General features: G+C 48.1%; 2 protein-coding genes and 1 pseudogene across 3 annotated transcripts; 2 read left to right on the top strand and 1 right to left on the bottom strand.

Moving 5' to 3' along the window:
• Positions 1-2896: 2896 nt before the first annotated feature.
• Positions 2897-3560, top strand: LOC123428680 (annotated as a pseudogene).
• A 1916-nt stretch (positions 3561-5476) lies between these two features.
• LOC123427527 (rop guanine nucleotide exchange factor 3-like) lies at positions 5477-7868 on the top strand. The gene is made up of 6 exons (XM_045111600.1): positions 5477-6002; positions 6099-6215; positions 6321-6550; positions 6641-6931; positions 7038-7370; positions 7488-7868. The coding sequence occupies exons 1-6, from the start codon at positions 5501-5503 to the stop codon at positions 7602-7604; spliced, it is 1590 nt and encodes a 529-aa protein (XP_044967535.1). The 5' UTR covers positions 5477-5500; the 3' UTR covers positions 7605-7868.
• A 65-nt stretch (positions 7869-7933) lies between these two features.
• Positions 7934-13898, bottom strand: LOC123427526. 2 transcript variants are annotated; one of them, XM_045111599.1, is made up of 8 exons: positions 13007-13898; positions 11972-12168; positions 11831-11883; positions 9646-11107; positions 9447-9541; positions 9318-9359; positions 9110-9278; positions 7934-9022 (listed from the first exon to the last, which is right to left on the bottom strand). In XM_045111599.1, the coding sequence occupies exons 2-8, from the start codon at positions 12120-12122 to the stop codon at positions 8460-8462; spliced, it is 2535 nt and encodes an 844-aa protein (XP_044967534.1). In that variant the 5' UTR covers positions 12123-12168; positions 13007-13898; the 3' UTR covers positions 7934-8459. The 2 variants fall into 2 exon arrangements, with proteins under 2 accessions (XP_044967534.1, XP_044967533.1); XM_045111598.1 differs by having other exon boundaries at positions 9110-9359; positions 13007-13897.
• Positions 13899-22476: the final 8578 nt, after the last annotated feature.

Raw genomic sequence — 22476 nt, 5'->3', positions numbered from 1 at the left:
GATGCTCTACAGGTATCTCCGAAGGTGTTCGTTGAGTTAGTATGGATCGAGACTGGGATTAGTCACTCCGTGTGACGGAGAGGTATCTCGGGGACCACTCGGTAATACAACATCACACACAAGCCTTGCAAGCAATGTGACTTAGTGTAAGTTGCGGGATCTTGTATTACGGAACGAGTAAGGAGACTTGCCAGTAAAGGAGATTGAAATAGGTATGCGGATACTGACGATTGAATCTCGGGCGAGTAACATACCGAAGGACAAAGGGAATGACATACGGGATTATATGAATCCTTGGCACTGAGGTTCAAATGATAAGATCTTCGTAGAATATGTAGGATCCAATATGGGCATCCAGGTCCCGCTATTGATATTGACCGAGGAGTCTCTCGGGTCATGTCTACATAGTTCTCGAACCCGCAGGGTCTGCACACTTAAGGTTCGACATTATTTTATGCGTCTTTGAGTTATATGGTTGGTTACCGAATGTTGTTCGGAGTCCCGGATGAGTTCACGAACGTCACGAGGGTTTCCGGAATGGTCCGGAAACGAAGATTGATATATAGGATGACCTCATTTGGTTACCTGAAGGTTTTCGTGCATTACCGGAAAAGTTCCGGGCTCATCGGTAGTGTACTGGGAGTGCCGGGAGGGGTGCCGGGGACCATCAAGAGGGGTGTCACGCCCCAAGGGGTCTCATGGGCTATGGGAAGAGATAAACCAGCCCCTAGTGGGTTGGAATAAGTTCCCACTAAGGCACATAAGGTTTGAGAAGGAAAAAACACAAGGTGGAAAGAGTTTCCAAGTGGGAAGGTGGAATCCTACTCCAAGTAGGATTGGAGTAGGACTCCTCCACCTCCAATTTCGGCCAAACCTTTAGGTTTTGAGGCTGCCTCCTCCCCTCCCTCCCTCCTATATATAGTGGGGTTTTAGGGCTGATTTGAGACAACTTTTCCAAGGCAGCCCGACCACATACCTCCACGGTTTTACCTCTAGATCGCGTTTCTACGGAGCTCGGGTGGAGCCCTGCTGAGATTAGATCACCACCAACCTCCGGAGCGCCGTCACGCTGCCGAAGAACTCATCTACCTCTCCGTCTCTCTAGCTGGATCAAGAAGGCTGAGATCATCGTCGAGCTGTACGTGTGCTGAACGCGGAGGTGTCGTCCGTTCGGCACTAGATCGGAGTAGATCGTGGGACGGATCGCGGGATGGTTCGTGGGACGGTTCGCGGGGCGGATCGAGGGACGTGAGGACGTTCGACTACATCAACCGCGTTCACTAACGCTTCTGCTGTGCGATCTACAAGAGTACGTAGATCGGAAATCCCCTCTCGTAGATGGACATCACCATGATAGGTCTTCGTGCGCGTAGGAAAATTTTTGTTTCCAATGCGACGTTCCCCAACAGGAGCAAGCCCTCACCTTGTCGGCGGCAGGGGACTCCGTCAATGCCCCTCTCTTCGTCCCACCTCCGCCACCGCCGCCGCTGCCCAGCGTCGAGCCCAAGGCGCTCCCGGAGCCCATGCCGACGCGGAAGCGCTCGCCGCCTCCACCCAATTGGCCGTAGGAGTCCTACACGTGGACCGACGAGCTCCGCGAGTGGGTGAGCGCGCCTCCGGTCCACTACGCCTTGACGCCGGAGGAGGAGGAGGCACACCTTGAGCGCTGGAAGGCGCACTGGCTCGCTGAGGAGGAGGTCGACGGCAAGCGGCAGAGGCTTTGGGAGCAGCAGCTGCGCTGCGACGCGGAGGCACTACAGCTTGAGGAAGAGGAGGAGGAGTGCACCCGGCGAGCCGCAATGCCGGCGCCCTAGCAGCCTCCGGAGGAGGCTGCCCTGGCAACATACCAAGCGGCGTTTGGGTGGGCTAGCCCGGCTCCCGTCTTCATCGACCTCACCAACGGCGATGGCATAGTCAAGTACAAGGGCAAGGCCGACGACGTCTAGGGCAGCGTGTAGGCGTGGATTTTTTTATATTTTAATTAACGTTTAATTAGGTTTAAGTTGAGTTTGACCAGCAATTGACTGGCCACTGATGTTTAATTATGTTTATTTCTGTGACGTGTTGTTCATTTTTCTACACAGATAAATTTAAGTCCTCCATTCATTGGACGCTCAAGCCGATCCATATAAAATGCGGACGAGCCTTGTCGACCCAAACGGACGAAAAGCAAACAAAGTGTGCGTCCGTTTAGATCGACGCCTTGGAGTTGCTCTAAGAGCAACTCCAACGGGGCGACCCATTTCGTCCGCTGGCGTCCATTTGGGTCGACGCGGACACAAAATTCGGCCCCAACGCGCCGACCCAAACGTACGCGCTTCGGCTTGGTGTCCGCCTGCCGACCCATTCCCGGCCCATTTTTGAGCCAGATTTGCATCGGCGCGGACACGAGACGAACGGGCACGCGCGCGCCTTCTCCTCCTCCCGGGCCCGCTGGTCGGTGACAGCCTCAACCATTTCCCTCTATTTCCCCCAAAACCCCTCCCTCCCCATCACCGCCATGGACGACGACATCGACGCCGCCGTCGGCCTCGCCTCGTCCAGCATGACGACCGCCCCCTCCATCTAAGGCAAGCCTCGCTTCCCCCGCAAGACTGTCGTCGTGCCCAAGCCAAAGAAGATGGTGACACCCGAATAGCGCTCAAGAGAGTCGGCCAAGAGGAAGGGTCGCACGCACGTGGCGGACGCGAGGGATGAAGCCATCGCGGCGGCCACCGTTGCCGCCGCCGCGCAGCAGGAGGTCACCAACGCCCGCGTCGCGGCAATAATGAGGGAGGCGCTCTATATGCTAGGGCACGGGCTCGTCGACGCCGCCGTGGCCGCGGCTAGCACCGGCTCATCCGCGTTCCCACGGATGGTGCTGCCTAACTCGCCCCGCGCGTTGGCTTGCACCCCGATGCCCGGCTTCCATGTCTACCATCAGGCCTCCCGCCTCTCCGGGGAGTTCTCGCACGAGGTGAGTGTGGTGGCACCTTCCACGCCCGTGCCCGTGCCCATCAACCTCAACGCCACACCGGTGGCCGGTGCCTCCTCATCCGGAGGCGCGAGGAAACAGGCGCGGCAAATGCCAGCCGACGTGTTGTCGGGCGCATGCGACCTGTTCGACAGAATGCCGGTCGCCGACGACGAGGACTACATGCAGAACTTGATCTTCGAGGGTGGTGCGCCGGCTGCTGGCTACGATCCCGACAAGACACAAAGCCAGGATGGCTGAGGGACATTCACGCCGTCCACCTTTATCAAGATCAGGCGGCATTCATGCGTAATCAGGTCGACATGGACCTGGACGGCTTCCCACTCGACCACGAGTTTCCGGAGGACTATGGGCAAGAGGAAGAGGACAGTGCGACGTCGAAGGGGAGCCTTTGTTCGAGGACGAGCTCGCCAACCAAGCCGCCTGGGCGAAGGCGAAGCGCAAGAGCAAACGGACCAAGGCATACACAGCGGCCGAGGACAAGCTTCTTTGCGAGTGTTGGAGAGACATTGGGCAAGACCCCAAGACGGGCGCCGAACAAAAGCAGTCAACTTTTTGGATTCATGTCCACTGTGAGTTCCATTAGCGCAGGAAGTTTCCGCCGTACCAAATAGTAAGCACACGCGGGTGGGTGTCCATTTTGAAACGATGGAGGATGATCCAACAAGAGTGCAGCAAGTTTTGTGACACTCTTGAGAGCGTCAAGGCCCGACCCGTGAGCGGCATTAGCATGTAGTACATGGTATGCTAGCAAGTCGCCCTCTTTTGTGTCATCAAGTTTATGCTTGCGTGTTCATTTGCATACATTTGCCAATATGCTTGCATGAAATACATTTGTAGGCACTTGAAGCTTTGGAGGCATTCAAGGTCCAACACAATGGCAAGTGCTTCAACCTCTCACACTTCTTTAGGGTCATCAAAGATGAGGAGAAGTTCAAGGCGCAATATGCCGCCCTTAAGTCGTGTGAGGGGAAGCAAGCAATGGAGGAGGTTGGGGACGGCGAGAAGGCACGGTCACGGGGGAAGACCAACTCCAAGAAGGAGGACAAGCGGGATGCGGTGTCGAACGCTTGATCGCAAGCGTGAAGGACATGATGAGCAAGAAGGACTGAAGGGAGGAGGAGCGCTGGCATTACAAAGAAGAGCAAATGAGCGCCTTCATAGAGATCCAAAGGAGGAGGCTTGAGATGGACGCACAGAAGCAAGCCAAGATGCTTGAGATAGAGGCGGAGAAACAAGCCAAGATGCTAGAGATCCAGGCCGTCAATGCCAAGACCAAGGCAAAAGAAGTGGCTCTCGCGAGCATGATGACCGGGGTGGAGATCATGAAGGTGGATCTCAACCCGTGTCGCCAAGGAAGAGGCCGTGGTTCGAGAAGATGCAAGCCGAGATGCTCATGTTCGACGATGTGTGATCTATGACGGCGAGCGCCATCCTTTTTTTGTATGCCGACAGGTGTGATGGCATGACCACGGGACGCGATGACATGGTTGAACTCAAGTCTCACCTCTTTTTTGTGTACTGACATGTGTGTCGGCCACTGGCGAATGCGTCGGCATGAACTGTGTGATGATATTTTTTGAAACCAGCATTGTATGCCGGCGCTGACATGATGCCGGCATGAGACATGATCGCTGACATGATCTATGACCGCTGGTCTTTTTTTAAATTATGTACGGACATAAAATGGGTCGACGCATTGGGCGTACTGTTGACCTAAATTTTGAAACAGGGCGGACGTCAGACGGGCGACCGATCTAAACGAACAAAAAATGAACAAATATACCGTCCATGTGAGTCGGTTCGGTAGAGTTGCTCTAACATAAAATAATGACGGCTTTGCGAGGAGGGGGGAGGGGAGGGAGGGGAATACGATCGGACAGTCGGACACTATGCTCCGCTCCTCGGGGCGCGTAGCTGCCGGGTCATGATCGGAAAGGCCGAGCGGCGAGGACGGTTCCCTTTCCTTTTTCTTCTACCTTTGGCCGCCTTTGTCCGTCCGTAATGTCGCCATTATTGCTCCGGTGGGGGTGGCCGGCATGCCCGCGACTTTGTGTCAGGTAAAGCCCACGGCGACGCGACCTCCACGCCAGCCACTGCGCTAATGAACTGCGGCTGCGGTGTTTAGGGGGGACAGATGATGATGATTGATTGGTCGTTACTGTGTAATGTTGACGACGCCGTTAAGCAAGTGGGGGGCGGGCACGTGATCATATGCCGATGCCACATGGCAGAGCCCTGCCCGCCACCGCGGTCCTGCCTGCCAGTGCCAGGCCAGTGGCACAGTGATACTCCTAGTTACAGATTACTGGTGGCAGTAAGTTGCTGCACATTTCAAAGAAAATTTCCCGCGGCAGGCAGGCACGCAGGCAGGAGGCATCGCCGGCGTCAGTGAGGGAATCGCACGCTGGCCAACCTCCCTCCCCGTTTACCTCATGGCCACCGGGCGGGCGTCATCGTGGGGCCTCATGATGGCGATGCCACCTATTTCTGCTCATCCATTGTTCCCGCTGCCACTTCCCCCGCATGTTCCTACTCCTACGCCACCCGCTTTGTCCTCCACTGCGCCACCACCATCGCTATCCCATTCCCATTCCCATTCCTTCCTGCCCGGGCTCGATCGCTCGGCGCGCACCATCACGACGCACGCCGCACGCGCCGCCCAGAGCTCTGCGTGCGTGTACAGAGCGGCCGGTGGTGCTGGTCGACGGTGCATGCGCGGGGATAGGCATGGACACGCCGACGTCGTCGACGTGGGAGGAGGGCTCGCAGTCCGACTACGCCGACCTCGACGACGATGACATGCCCATGGAGCGGCAGCGGGGCGGCGTACTGCGAGCGCTCAACCTCCGCCGCGACGACGAGGACGACGACGTCTCGTCCGAGTGCAGCGGGGAGCTCGGGAGCCCGTACGGGTCGCCGTACCCGCGCTGGCCGGTCTGCAAGCTGGCAGCGCGGTTGCCGCCGCCGGCGCCGCTGCTGCAAAGGCTCGGCGCGGAGCCGCGCGACCGCAAGGCCGGATGCACCGGTACGTGCGTCTCTGCTGCTCTCAGTTAGTTTCTTGGCTTCTGTGCGTCATATAGATATGCTATGTGCTAATGTACTCGTGGATGTGAACTGGCAGAGTTGCAGCTGATGAAGGAGAGGTTCTCCAAGCTCCTCCTCGGCGAGGACATGTCCGGCGGCGGCAAGGGTGTCTCCACCGCCGCCGCCATCTCCAATGCCATCACTAACCTATACGGTAACTGAGCACGCCGGCCTGTCCTTGTTTGTATTACAGCTTACCAATAGAAAACAGAGGACGTCCCCTGATAGTGATAGCATCCGTCGCTTCCTCTGCTCGCAGCGACCGTTTTCGGGAGCTGCCACCGGCTGGAGCCCCTGCCGGTGGAGAAGAAGTCGATGTGGCGGCGGGAGATGGACTGCCTGCTCTCGGTCTGCGACTACATCGTCGAGTTCTTCCCGTCCAAGGACATCCTGCCCGACGGCACGACCCGAGAGGTGATGGCGACCAGGCCGAGATCCGACATCTACGTCAACCTCCCGGCGCTCGAGAAGCTCGACGACATGCTGCTCGTAAGACTAAGATCCGAAGTTCATTTTCTTCGCACCTTCCAAGAGATAGAACTGCTGTTCACGTGGCTTAATTTGATGGTGTGCGCGCAGGAGATCCTGGACGGCTTCCAGAAGACGGAATTCTGGTACCTCAACGACAAGGCGCACAAGGACAGCTGCGACGACTCGGCGCCCTGCCGTCCGGCGAGCCACCGCGGCGAGGAGAGGTGGTGGCTGCCGGTGCCTTGCGTGACAAAGTCCGGGCTGACGGAGTCGGCCCGGCGGGACCTGCAGCAGAAGCATGACTGCGCGAGCCAGATCCACAAGGCGGCCATGGCCATCAACAACGGCATCCTCGCGGAGATCAAGATTCCGGAATCATACACGCAGACGCTTCCCAAGGTGGGTGGGCTGGGCGGCCTCAAACCTCCCGCCATGGAAGTGGAACCGTAACTTTTCCTTTGAGTTTCCCGATCGCGATTCCCCTGACAAAAAAAGTCATGTGCAGTGCGGGCGGGCGAGCGTGGGCGACGCGCTCTACCGGGGCATGTCGTTCCCGGGCAAGTTCTCGCCGGAGTACCTGCTGGACTGCCTGGAGATATCGTCGGAGCACGAGGCGCTGGAGGCGGCGGACCGCGTGGAGGCGGCGATGCACGTGTGGCGGCGCAAGGCGGACCACGGCCACGCGAGGTCGCCGTGGGGCGCCGTCAAGGACCTCATGGAGTCGGACAAGAACGTGATGCTGGCGAGCAGGGCCGAGGACACCCTGCTCTGCCTCAAACACCGCTTCCCCGGCCTCTCCCAGACCACGCTCGACGCGAGCAAGATACAGCATAACAAGGTAGGCGACCAAACCAACCATGATCAGCACAGCACACCAATGCCGCCTGCAACTGCAACTGCCCCAGACATGAACTGCGAATTTGTCATGTGATGAATCTGCTTGCTTGTGCTGCAGGACGTCGGGCAGGCCGTCCTGGAGAGCTACTCCAGAGTGCTGGAGAGCCTGGCGTACACCATAGTGACATGTATAGACGACGTTCTTTTCGCCGACGAATCGGCGAGGAAGATCTGATCATCATTTCTTCATCCTCCCTGGCCCTGGACAAGAAACCAGAACATGGGTCCATACATGATACATCCATCCAACAATATGTACATTATGTCATAACATGTTAGTGGTAGTAGTACACTAGTGGAAGATAGCAGCATGAGCAAAGCAGGCTACTCTCCTCCTAGCACAGCCATGTTTGGGGCTACATTCATTCCCATGGTCCATCAGTTACATTGCATTCTCTATCATGACAATGGATGTCAGAGAGTACTTGTCACTTGTGAATGTTTCTCTTGTATGGATGGGCATGGGCCTCTCAACTTGGCAACTGACATGATTCAACCAGAGTATGAACTGTAATATATCTATCATAAACAGGGAGAATTTATAAATCCTGCCCCTGAGGGAAATTATTCTTCAGACAGTTAAGGGAACAATCTATACACACCCAAACTCATCTTTCCTATTCTCACACTTTTTTACAGCCAACATCAAGTGAGAAGAAAAGCATAACCAAACCATTTCTACTAGTGTTTGGAATTGGAACCACATTTATTCAGAATTATACAACTAACAGCATCGGGCTGTGAAAAGAAACTGTTATTCGCTCCATCCGGAAAATGGGATTCAACCCTATCATGCTGAACTGCCTAACTCTATAATCTTCTGAGATCTCATCTATCATACTCACTTTACTTCCCCGTTATCTCCTAATAACAGGGCGTTTCTGAATCCTCGTCTTTTCTATAAAAGAAAACACTGCCGAATCTATAAAATCCTTTTCAGTTTTTTCCGATGTAACTTTTTTTCCCATAAGACCAAAAGGCCGGGTTTGATCCGATGTAACTTCATGGATGACTAGAAGGATCTACAGTCTCAAAACCACAGGTCAAATACCATCTCCTCCAGTAAGTCATCAAGCATACCATCCCACACATCAATAACAGCGTCTTCAGCATCGCACCGAAGGTCCATCCACGGTCCACCTTCCAAGTCTTTCATCACCACCTCATCTAATGCTTTTGGAGCTTCAGTATCATCGACAAGACAATCAATGCACTTAGCCACCTCTTTAACGAGTTCCATTCCCAGTGGCGCTGGTCTCACGTTGTTCTTCAGAAAAGCTACCCATGGGTCAGCCCCGAAGAAATTATCGCTTATCTTGAGAAGAACTTCCTCAACGCAATCAAAAAGAAGAACCACATCGTCTGTCAGGCAGTATGACATTCCTATTTCAGCCAATACAGATGTCTCAAGCATCAACACATCCATATACCATCTCTCCGAACAGCCCTCGGCCAACGATTCTGACGCTTCTAGCACAGACTTGATGAAGGAAACCCTTTCATGTTTATCATAAAGAACAGTAGTCTGCGAGGTCTGGGATGGAGTGTCAAGTTCTTCGAAAAGAATTCTTGAGCTAGGCATGGACAACTCATCTGCAAGCACACACAATTTTTTTCTCTGTTATCAATCAATTGCAAAAGGAAAAAAAAAGGTGGAATTTCTTATTTTCACTCAAGTACCTTGCTTTCGACTTTTATGGCTAGGACTAGTACTATTTGCCAAGGAAGGATCCAGAACAGAATGTGGGCTCAGTTTCTCCTCTTTTTCATCAGCATTCTCTGGCAAGCAAGAGAATGTCAACATGATTGGCTTGGCTAATCCAACAACTGCTGATGGACTGCGATCGTCCTGTTCCTCAACGGGATGTTCAGGAGAATGCATGGTCACTTGTGGTAACGCATTCATGGGATATGGTTCTTCGGAAGATAACTTCAGTAGACAGGGAAAGTTTATTCATCAAATTTCTGTAGAAAAAAGCACAACTTTGTATCGAAATTGCTAATAGGTATGACTTACCTGGTCAGAATTTATTTGTTCAAATCTTTCACTTGTAGTTTCGACCTCGGTAGAGAGTTGTAGGTTGTCCACTGCATCCTGCATGTTCTTAACATCTGCAGACAAATGGATATGTATATTGCATTACAACAACAACAAAACTAAATCTGAAGAGAAAGCAGTGTTACACTTCATAATACATGAGCAGCAACATACATACCTTCATCGGTTAGCTCCTGAGAAATAGTGTGCTCCTCCGGTAGATGGTTGCCACGATCTGTCCTGAGGTCATCCAGCTCTTTACTAGCTGCAGAGCTTGCATTGGTCGATTCTGTCTCTTGGTCTTTGCTTGGTGGGCTAAAATCTGTTGAACTGTCATCTTGCTCAATTATTTGTGACCTTGAGTCTGCAGCTTCCTGAGATATACTAATCCCCTCCTCTGGAGGGGAATTACTGGGCGAAAATGCATCATCCTCCGGATATGAAATTAATCTCCCAATGGATTCTGATTTATGTAGAATCTGAGAGATGTCTTCATCTTGATTGTCTAGCTTCTCAATTAGATGCTTCCTAGCCTTTTCATAGGAAAAGGAGCTGACACCATGAGTGGCATCATTCCCCATGCCAATTCCACTATCCCTAAAGTTTGTTTTCTTGTCAACAATGGATTGTTCCTTAGCTATCTCACAGTCAGAAGAATCTGTACTTTCTGAACTTACCGACATACTTTCGACAGCAAACTGCTTGGGTGGATCAGCATTCTGGAAAGTACTACTACTCATGGTGGCAAGCCTGAGCCTCCTTCTAAGCTCTCTAAGAGAGAAATGGTGAGGAGGCTTGCCGCTTTCAACCTGACCTTGCAAATTATTATGATTTGATAGTGGTGAAGAAGTTACACTACTTGAGATAAGGTTACCCTGACTTCTTGCAGGACTTGGCTTCAAGATTACTATTGTGCTAAGGCCACGGGAGGTATCGTTTAGCTGTGATGGTTTCCTCATGACTAACTTATCCTCTTGCAAGAAAGAATTATGCTTTCTTCGCACTTTATTTGGTGAAACCTCTGACTGCTCTACGCCGTTACTTGCACCTTGCAGCTTAGTTACTTCAACATATTCTGACGGTTCTAACTTGGGACCTCCTAGTGATGTATAGAGGTTCTGGAGGCACTGTAACAATCTAGAACTCGGGTCTCGCAGAAGCATCAGAAACAACTCTTTGTTTGAGCTCAGCAGCTGCAGTGCATCAACCAGTTCCTTGGACCTAGCTTCACCGCTGCTGGTTATGTATTCTGCATTCGCTTGTTGATGACTTATTACCGCTTCAGCCACATCTTCTAGTGCTTTTTGAATAACACAGGGTATACGACTGGGAGGTGCAGCAGCATCAGTATTGTTCTCTTGGTCAACTGAATAAGAAATGTTACCAGATTTAGCCGACTCGCTACTGTCTTGACTTTCACTGTGACTTCTGTAAATTTCCATGAGACTCGCAGCCAAGTTTAGGTCAATCTCAGATCCTTCAGGCAGATTCAGAGACTTAATATCAGTAGAGAATATCCCCAGTGTGTTTCTTTCTTTTGGCTTCAAGGGCTGTGTGCCACTGGCCATCTCCTCCTCCATCAGTGCTCTAATACTTGGCCTGCCGGCATAAATTGCTTCAGCCCCATGGTTTCTGTCATTCTGAGAAAGGCAATTGATTGTATTCACGGTTATTTTCAAGATCTTAGAAATACTTATGACCATCTTAAACTCCAATATACAGCATAATAAAAAAATGATTGCATCTGTTTTGTATGCTAATAAATTTGATAGTATTACATAGTGCTTTGCCATACCTAAAATATTCCTACATAAGTGTCTTCAAAGTTTTAAGGTTTATAACGCTATTTTGTTGCTTAACGGGGGAAGTTATGTTTTGTCTAATCCACAGAAATAAAGATCTGCAATTTAAAATTTCAAAACCTACAGTCAACAAGTATTGCTTGACATTATTAGAAGAAAATATTTATGGCAAACAGTACTATGCACACAATTATACCAGTATACTCCCTCCGTTCCTAAATATAAGTCTTTCTAGAGATTCCACTAATGGACTATATACGGATGTATATAGACATGCTTTAGAGTATAGATTCACTCATTTTGCTTTGTATGTAGACCCTTAATGAAATTTCTTAAAAGACTTATATTTAGGAACAGAGGGAGTAGTATGCAAGTTCCATTAACCTTTAAAAATAGTTTATGCCAGTAGATGAACCTCCATGCTTTTCTTACTTATTAAATAATATCCATATTTTATCATTCCTTTTCTAGTCTATCTATTTATTAAAATGGTCATGTGAATTTTGTACCTCCTATGTAATAAACTGGGAAAAAATAGTTTTCAGTGGATTCAAAACTTACATCTGCAGCCATAATTCTATTGTAATCTCCAGAGCCTTTTAGATTCCTTTTAACTGCACAAAGCACACAGTTTACTTTTAGCAAATTCATGGACCAGATAATACATTAACACTTACTAAGGAATGTCACTGAGTTCCTCACCTGAATATGTATTCATCCGCCGGCTCCCATCTGAAAGATATTTTTGACCACGACGGAAGTCGAACATGCGGAGCAGCCCCGACATACAACCAACCTGAACCTTCTCGTTCCGCTGTTTGTAACTTTTGTTTGCCATGTTGGGGGACAACATGGTCAAATGGTGTTATCTTCTAAGGACTCTCTTCAGACGAGTTAACCTGAATGCATAAAGCACACGCGTAAAACGAAAGTTGTGTGAACACTGAACGGCACAAAATTAGGAATATATAATGGCAACAAAAGTGTCCCCCACTTTTCTACTCTCTCAAGTCCCAACAACTCAGATTTTCTCAAAGTATGTTCCAATTAGTGAACGGTGGCGTAACTAACTTGATAAACAAATACAACGCGTCAAATAAATGAATGGGAAACCCAAAAGACAAAGACCATATCGAAAAGAGACAAAGATCACATTGGACTTGCCGGATGCAAATGCCGGCTTCGACGTGGTTAGAGTTACGGTCTTTCGTGGTTTAACATTACATTCTTTAGTAAGTTTAACCTTGTCACAAGAACTGAAAGAATCGAAGGAGCAAAATTTGATGCACGAAGCTTTTCGGAATATTGAAAAGGCAAATACGCCACATATTATTTAGTAAAACTAGAGACAGGAGTTTTCCAGGGTACCGGAAAGGTAAATATGCAGAACAGATTAACTGAAACTGGAGGAGGCAGAAGTATTTCGGGGTGCCGAAAAGGCAAATGTTGAACTCTGAAGATTTCAACTCAGTCCCCCCTCGTTTGTCCTGAAAACGAAAGGAACAGCTATGGTGTTGGATTTAGGCATCTCCCAAAGCATGCAAAGAACCGCTGCTATCTGACCAAGATGCCCGTTCCATAAAACAATACACAATACGGAAATGGACTTTGCGTCATTAAAAAACAAAGCACCGACGGAGCACTACAACAACTGAAACCTCTGTTCGTATTGGACCGAGTTAATCAGACTGTTTAGCCAGATGAAGGAAACATCAAGAATAAGATTGGTTAATTTACCTGTTTGCCGGCGAGTGCTGATCACAGAACCCACCAAGTGACAACCCGGCTGTCGCCTTGACCACTGTTCTTGGAGAACGGCCTGCTGAATCGCCTTGTGTTCCGCCTCCGGGGACTCGGCGCCGATATTCCGAGATTAACTGGGAATCCAACCTCCGGGCTTTCAACGATGAAGAAGCTATGTGAAGACGGGCGGGGAAAGATTGGAATGATCTTCTGACAGACCAGGAAACCCTCCTTGTTATTGCCGTGCTCCCTCGGTTTCCACGAGGAAGGACGCCAAGACTTGGAACCCACGTCCGGAATCGAGAAGCTTGGCGCGCCGGAGGGGGGACACCTCGGAAGGATCTAGGCACGCAGAAGGAAGGAGGAGGGCGGAGCAAACATGCAGACCACGCCGTAGCCCGGAGCCCCGGTCCTCCGGCCTCCGGCGATCCAGAATCGCAGAGGCAAGAAAGCCCCGAGCGCCCGAACAATCTCCGATTGATCCTCCTCCGTTTCTTGGCGGCGGACCGGCGAAACGCGGCGGCGGAGATCGAGTTAATTAATTCCCCAGGCCTTCAGAGATGGAAGGAAACGAGCGCGGATGAATACAGGGATGCTGACGGCCGGCCCCTTCCTTTCCTTTCTCACGGGACCGTGTGGGAATTCTAGTTGCCTTTTTGTGATGACGACGACGGTCCTTTCTCCCTCCCTGTGTCCCTCAGCAAACTGAGCCGTCCGCCATGGGGAGGCATGCACGGCTCCTCCTTAGCAATCGGCGGGCTTCTTGGGACGTGGAGGTGGAGGAACCCCTTGCCCTCACTGGCTACTCTGCTCTCCTACCACCACCATCTCTCCCTCTCTCTCTCTCTCTCTCTCTCTCTCTCTCTCTCTCTCTCTCTCGGTGATGACGATGGAGGGGTAGGGTGGATTTGTGCTAGCGGGTTAAAAGAGGGGTGGGTTTGGATTTGATATATGCCTCTGTTTTGGTATGTCCCTCGTGTCCCTCTTTTTGTACGTCGTAGCTGCCCGGTCAAGCTCAGCACGTACTGGATGGCAAGGAAAGGGAAAGAGAAGAATAAATATACACCCCTGAACATACCACCGTATACTAGATTTGTATTTATTTAATATTAAATGTATATTAATTTAATATTAAATTTGCAACACTTATTTTTGAAATGGAGGAAATAGATTGGACAATAGGCATGATGTGATAAATTGTCAACATCATTTATGTTTCTACTAGCAAAAGGACCCGTGCGTTGCAACGAAAAAAAAACTATACAGTCTTAATTTATAAAAAATTATCTATAATCTGAGACTTCGTAGTTACACTCTTAATTTATAAAAAAACTACACACTCTCAATTTCATCTCCAATCCTGATTTTGTGACGTGTCCATCCCCAATCTGGATTAGTACTGGTATGAAAGAAAGACGAATAACGAATTACTTATTAAAATTGCATCCTAGATAAAAAAAATATTAAATGTTTAACATGTAAAATAACATCACATTCAAATTATACATGTTTTTCTAATCATTCCACATATAACATGTTAAATTTGGAGTTACGGTTTAGAAGATATGAGTATTTTTAAAAACATTTAATATGTACTTCGGGTTTAATGTTACAAACATCAGGGGTTTTTATATATAATAGCAAGACGGACTAAGAATACCTATTTCTTTTATTAATAAGTATAGACTATATAAGAATAATAACTACCACACAAACTTCCCGCAAAGAAAAAACTACCACACAAACAAATTTCATAGTGTTGCATCTAAAAGTGTGGCGCATGAAAAGTTGGTAGCTAACCAATTGACTTTTTTTTTCTTGCATGCATAGTGGGCAGATAACTTTTGGCATCAAACCATCAGTTTCTAAAAGTGCAATGCATTAAAACACTTTCTAAACATGAAGCCCGGGTTGCTCCACGTCCTAATAAAGAACGTGCTACCAATAAGAGGGGTGCTTTATAGTTGGATGATAGTTCATCTTCAGTTTACTTGGTGCCTCACGACACCGTGGTTGTCGCCAGGCGATGCCTTGTGATTTTTTTGAGTGTCGTCTTGCATGTATTTTTGATTGCTTTGCCAACAACCGAGTTGATGGAAATGATGATCCGACGAGGAAAGGGCATCCTCGTGTTGAGCTTTGTTCTTCGGATATTTTGTTGTAGCATGCGGTGAGTAACTAAGGATATATCGCCTCAATGGTGTTATGATGTTGGTTGTGCCTCGTACAAACGTGGTCGTAGTTAAGTGTTATCGTGAGGTCTTTGTTTTGTGCCGCCTTGCAAGCATACGTGGTTACTTCACTAGAAACCAAGTGATGAGGATGTCGGGTCAACGAGGCAAGGGCAGCCTAATGTGCTCCACTTGCAGGTGATCGGATTTATTCTCCATTTGTTACCACTTTCCAATTTTTGATAGACCTTCTCTCAGTCTTCGTTAACAAATTTTAGTACTTCCATATAAAATTTACGTAAGCACGGAAGAGGGAACATGGAGTAAGCAAGGATAATTACTCAATGTTCGTGCTTATGTTTTCCTCTTGGGTGCGTTGAGTATGTTTGTGCGCATTTTCGACCAACCACTCTCCTCGGAGCACCGAGCATAGCAACATCCAAAAAAGCGCCACTTCCATTTCAACATTCAACATGAACCACTCGACGAATACCATCATAGCTTTTTTTCTCTCTTCATGTTAATCCAACTCTTAAAATGAAACCCTATGACTTAATAGAGGTGAAGTTGAATTCAAATGTCAAAACAACTACAGCTTACACTAGCTCATTTATGTGAACTATGATTACGACAGTGAACAATAATCAGAGTATACAATTATTCTTTTATATATATATTTGGATCTAATATAAAAGTTCATCGGAAGTATAAAACACTCAGAACATAATAATTACATCAAAGTCATTGAAGCACCGAACAACCACTACCACTGCCAGAAACGAGTTACCGACGCATCATTGTCGCTACTCCCATACCGAAGCCAGTCTGACCTTGTCGATGATAACTGAAAAATCTTCATGCACACGTACCTGATAACGAACATCCTGGAGCAGCAATCGTCGTTTTTGAACCCTTGAATCGATCGGAAGCGGTTGGCACCATATATCGATCTCGTGCACACATGACGAGAAATTATAACCTTGACGTCCCAAGGAGAAGGCATGAATCTACTCGGGAGCTCCGTCATCTTCATTATGACGTACGTATTCAAGGATGATCGAAGCTCGAAAGGCCAACTCAAATATGAATCATCAACCCTTACTCCGAACACCGCCCCTGCAATGACTAAAACCCTAGCTTAAACTACTAGTCAAAGTCAACGCAGCAGGATTCCCCTTCCCGCCAACACCAGCCAGAGAGGTGGGTAGAGGCAAAGAGAACCACGGGTTGAACACCAAAACTTGGAGTGGGGGAGAACATTTGCCCTACCGCGTTTGTGTGGGGAAAGAAAAACAGTCTCAACCCTCCTTTGTTTCAACTAATTAGAGTTACCTTCTGAAGAAAGTCTCGCGTTGAATTAATTATAGCATAAAAAATAAATATATCACTAATCTCTCTGGCTTTTTCTTGCAAATAGTATCTCTCTAACTTTCTAGTTTACCAATCCTTATTGGTTTTGTCTGACCAGAAAAGGCACTAGTTAGGACAATAAATAAGCTTCAAAAAATGATTGTAATACAATAATTCTAATTCAAATAATTAGAATTATCTCCAGTTAAAAAATTACTCTGAATTATTCAGGAATAGATAATTCATCCTCAATCTCTCCCGCTTTTTCTTGCAAAGCAATATTATCTCTTAATTTTCTTGGTTCACCAATCCACATTGGTTTCTTCTGACCAGCATTTGCAGGCGAATGGAAACAGCCTGAAGGTTGCAGCTTGTATAATAATTGTCCTCCGGGCACCGCAGCGGCAGCAAGTGTCATCATCCAATACTTAATTCGGAGGATGTGACAAACCAACTAGAATAAGATTCGCCAGAAACCAGTTGGATTAGCATGAGATAAGAAGCGTCTAACTAAAGCATTCCGGCAACACCCGTTCCTTCTCCTCCTTCATTATTTTTCCATGTCAAACATTTTTTGGTAGCACCGTTAGTAGTATGTGATGCATTTCGTGGACCTCGTATTTTTTTTATTTATTTTTTGAAAATGTGGACCTCGTATTATACGCAAGTTTCTTTTCTTTCGCCTGTGTATACACGCGGATACAGCGGGCCTCGTATTATACGCACGTATATATGCTGGATACATGTCATACGGTGCTGTTACAGCACGGACGTACGTAGCTGGTCTGGATGGCTCTACGGGGCCGTAACGAACATGCATGCATGTGTACTTCCGGCAGTCGTGCTACGTCCGGTTAGCGCGATGGAAGGCCGGGGCGTACGTGGATCGCGACCCGGTCCGACGGCGGTCGATGCAGCATGGTCAGGTCATGGAGGCGTTGGCGGAGGGGTCGCAGTCGCTCGTGTCGGCCGGTGGGCTTCGCGTCTAGCCATCATTGCGCGAGGCGAGCGACCGTGTATGCGTGCGTACGCTGGGCGACCGGTATTCTATTCCGGCGACATCTCAACCTCCCCTTCCCCGAGCTGCCACGGGTTGCTTTTCTGCGGCAAAATTAACAAAAATGTTTCCTGGGGAAAGAACCCACAGAATGACCCCTCGAAGAAAATATTTCACCCGACTGATCATTTTGTATGGCGTCCGACACCTAGGCGTCACACTACACTATGTGACGCCTAACCGTTCGGCGCCCCCCCCCCCCCCCCCCGACCACCTGGCAGAGAGGGTCCATCCCCCAGGCCGTGTGACGCCTAAGCCTCAGGCGTCACACATTGTAATGTGTGGCGCCGAATGCTTAGGCGCCACACATTGACTTTGCCTGGGCCAGCCCCCTCCCCACCCCCTCCTCATTCCCCTCCCCCAGCCCCCTCTCCCAACCACGGGCCTCTCTTCAAATCATTTTCCAAATCATCAAATCTGAAGGTTTGGACCGGGCATTTGGTGTCCAATCACTCCCCTAAGGTAATCCCCACCTCTCCCCTCATTCTCATTCAAAGAAAAAATCTCTTGTTGTCTTTTTTTTACAAATTTGAGAAAACCTTAGTTTTTCATGAAATGTGGGATGTATATGATATTGTTGTATTTGTTTGTATGTTATGATAAGGGGTATGATGGTGTTAGGATTAGGGTTGTTTGGATGTTTGCATTATGGTTGTTTTAGGGTTAGGCTACGGTTAGGCTATGGTTAGGCTATGGTTAGGCTAGGGTTAGGGATGTTTGGTTGTGTTAGATTTATGATGGGGTTAGGGTTATGGATGTTTGGAAGTTAGTAAGTAGATATTGTAGTTGTATGATTGTTTATAAAAAAGTTCTATGTTTTGTTGTTTAGGGATGGGAAGAACATGTGTTTATGTTCATCACATGGACAAGGATGCCTTTTTAAAAGGCAATATTGATCCGGACCCAGATGAGCTTGACATGGTGTTCGATTTGTGTCCTAGCTATGGTGAATTGTTGGAACAAGTCCGAAAGGATTTGAATTGGATGGACCCTAGTGATGTAGTTGAGTTTGATGGTAGGCATAATGTGGGATTCGGAATGCACATTTGTTGGAAGACCATGCGTGTCAACTCCGAGCAACGTTGGCTTGCATACAAGGATACGGTGGCCGAATCACTAGACAAGGCTCTAGAGTTATTTGCCATCAAAACAAATGTTCCTAACTTGTTGGATTTGAACCGGGTTGCCTCTCCGATTGTTGAAGCTATTCCTGCACCCATCAACGAAGAGGCCAACATTGAACCTCTTTCTTGTGTCGATAAGGCCAACGAAGAGGTCAACATTGAACATGAACCATTGCTAGAGGCTAATGATGAGCACGGTGATGATGAGAATGATGGTAATGTTTTTCATGACAACAATCTTGGTGATTTGGACAAATATAATTTGCAAGAGACAATGGACCATTCTATTCTGTACTCACGTGGCTATGCATCTGAGTCTGATGATGAGGGTCCCGATGAAGAAGTTGATGAGGAAGGGTTCACGGCAAAGGAGGCTGAAGCTTTCAGGAAGGTATTAAAGCGTGATCACCGGACAGCATTGTTCGAGGATCTTAGTCTTGCGGATGAAGCCGTGGTTGACGGAGGCGAAGGCATATTGTTTGGAGTTAGGCCACCTTCTCATCGGGACAGACATGGGAGAATATTATTTTGCCGGGGTCAAAGTTCGAAACATTCTTTGAACTGAAGATGTGGTTGGATGAATATTCTGTTACGCATTATAGGCCACACAGAGTTGTTAATTCAAACATGAAGCTGCGTTACACGGTTGCATGTGAGGATAGAGGGTGTCCTTGGATTGTCCGTGCAAGACCATGGAAAGGAGGGCCAGGATGAAACATTGTCAGTTGTATGCCTCACATGTGTCGAGGCAAGAGGGTTGATGGTGCCCTTTCATCGCAAAGCCATAGACAACTCACCTCCGAGTTCATCGCTTATAGGCTTTCCAACTCCATCTCCTCTCTTCCTACAATGAGCATAAAAAGCGTACAAGACCTTTTGAAAGCCATCTTTCACTACGAGGTGAAATATGGTAAGGCATGGAAAGCAAAGCAAGCCGCATTCAAGATGTTGTATGGTGATTGGGAGCAAGCATACAACCGCATACCTAGGTTGTTGGGAGCTATTGCCCACACTAACCCGAGCATGGTTCATGTGGTCGAGCCGTATGGGGAGAAAACAAGGATTCTCAATGGAAATAGGGTCCGCGTATTTGGCCGTGCATTTTGGGCATTTGATCAATGTGTGAGGGCTTTTCAGCACTGTCGTCCTGTCGTCTCCATCGATGGCACGTTTTTGACCGGACAATTCAAGGGCACTTTGTTGGTTGCAATAGAAAGTGATGCCAATAACCGGTTGATGCCTTTGGCTTTTGCTTTGGTTGAGGCAGAAAACAATGTTAACTGGGAATGGTTCTTGCATATTTTGAGAACCAAAGTATTACCCTTTGAGAGGGAAATATGTGTCATATCGGATCGCCATCAAGGCGTACTTGACGCGGTTGACATTGTCATTCCCGGCCATGCTCCTTTGCATCATCGATGGTGCATGAGGCATTTATGTGCAAACTTCTACCGGGCATGTGGTAGCAAGGAGTTGGCGGATGATCTTCAAGATTGTTGTCAAGCATTTTCGGACAAACGATTTGCAAGATTGTACAACGCTTTGCTTGTAAACAAAAAACTTGATGCAGGTGGGCTTGAGTTTCTCAACAGGCACATTGAACTTTGGGCCAAGTGGGCACGAGCTTATGACGAAGATGGCCGAAGATATGGTCAAATGACAAGTAATATGGCAGAATGCTTCAACCGGATGCTGAAGGGTGTCCGTGCGTTGCCGGTGATGGCAATAGTTCAATACACATTCGACAAGTTGAGAGAATACTTTCTAAAGTACTCGCAAGAAACAGATGATCAGATTGCGGGAGAGAACAAGAAAAAGTACAAGTACCAGTTTCCACCAAAGGTTGACAAATGGATGGTTTTCAATCACGGAAGGCTGACTCCCAAACGGCTACCCTGTACAACAACGAGGATTGGACATACCAAGTGAATGAGCCCGGAGGAACGACAAACGATGGCCAGCAACACGGAAACAGGGCGTTCAAGGTATCTTTATCGTTGTGTGATTGCTCTTGTGGGAGGCCAAGGTTGCTTCATCTCTCGCATTTGTACACGGCAGCTCGCAGTAGGAATGTGGACATCAACCATCCACTAACCGTGAGGGAGTCCGAGTTCTCGATCATGACCAGAAGCATACATGGGCTCCTAGATTTGAACCATACTTTGACCAATCACAATGGCCGGAGTATCATGAAGTACAACTATGGCCCGACCCAGAGTGGAAGGTTGTGAAACGGGGAAGACGAAAGACAAAGCGTTTTAGAGGAGACATGGATGGATGGGGCCATGCTGGTGGCAGAGAAATAGGGAACAACCAATTCCAAGAGCCTACTGAGAGATCACATTGTGGAGAGTGCGGTGTAACAGGGCACAACACAAGAAGGTGTACGAAGCCAAAGAAGAAGTCCAAAAACAATTATTCCAGGTCAAGCCAACCAAGTCCTAGCCAACCAAGTTCAAGCCAACAAGGGACGGGTCAAGGAAGCACAAGTCAACAAGGGACGGGTCAAGCAAGCACAACCCAACAAGTTCCTACTCAACAAGAAAACCTGCTGGAAGCTGAATTTTGACAGCAATACAACATTTTGACAACATATATTTAGACATCATATATTTTGACAGAAATTGAAAGCATATATTTTGATAGCATCATCATCATCGTAAGCAAATGGTTCACAACTCCTAATGGTTCACAACAAGTGCAACACCAACTAAATGGTTCACAACTCGAAATGGTTCACAACAAAAGTAAATGGTTCACAACACAAGTGCAACACCAACAAGTGCAAATGCTTCACAACTCCAAATGGCTCCGGTTCACATCTTGGCGCCTCGTCCTCTCTTAGAAACTAGCTTCTTTCTTCTCGCAACTACAAATTGCTCCGGGTCATCCGACTCATCGTCATCGTCATCATCATTCTCATAGTCCATGCTTCTCATCCTTGACAAACGAGAGCCCCCGGCGACAGGGTTCTTTCCTTTCGCATAATCATCCGGGGAGTACCGCCTAAATTCCTTCCTAGGCTTCAACATGTAAGCGGAGCGTTGGAAAGCCTTCAACATCATCCCGTCTGCAACCTAAAACGATATCGTCATACATATGAAGGTTGAAAGTGCACAATGTTTTATGGCTATGTCATACCTCTGGAGTGTCAACATCATCCTCTACAGTATTTCTTTGGGTATTAGCTGCCGAGGTAATGTCACCATCGTCCATACGAGCGCCAAAAGAAGCTGAATCGTCTAGAGTATTTCCTTCGGATGAACCGGATCTCGAAGGTGAAATATATTCAGGGTCACGACAACCTAAAATGTTGGATAGGCGCCGCAACTTCTTGCCCTGTTCCTGTTAGCTTCAAATATAAATGACATATATAAGGAACCGTATGTTGCATTCGTGGGCAAAATAATAATAATGACACAGCACCTTTATGAAAAGACGAAGTGCAGATTCTCCCTTTTTTCCTCCAGGTGTCTTCTCTAGAATATCTTCGGACTCATCAGCTTGTTTCTTGACCTCTTCGCGCTATGATCACAAGACAATGACATGCAAGTGAATAGGTGTACTAGCATTCATACTTAACATAGGTGAGCACACTTACCACAAAGTTTAGGACAGGGGCGAAGGAAGTTTGGTACCCTTCGTGAATTAACTTGTTGTAATCGCCATGGGCAAGTGCATCGTACTTAGTGGGTTCTTCCAATATGTCCTCCTCGTAAGCCGGCGGACAAATCTCGACACGAGTACTCTCCTGAAACCTTC

This window comes from Hordeum vulgare, chromosome 2H, assembly GCF_904849725.1.
Source record: "Hordeum vulgare subsp. vulgare chromosome 2H, MorexV3_pseudomolecules_assembly, whole genome shotgun sequence".
In the NCBI taxonomy this organism is placed as follows: domain Eukaryota; kingdom Viridiplantae; phylum Streptophyta; class Magnoliopsida; order Poales; family Poaceae; genus Hordeum; species Hordeum vulgare.
This window is presented reverse-complemented; position numbering and strand designations above follow the sequence as displayed.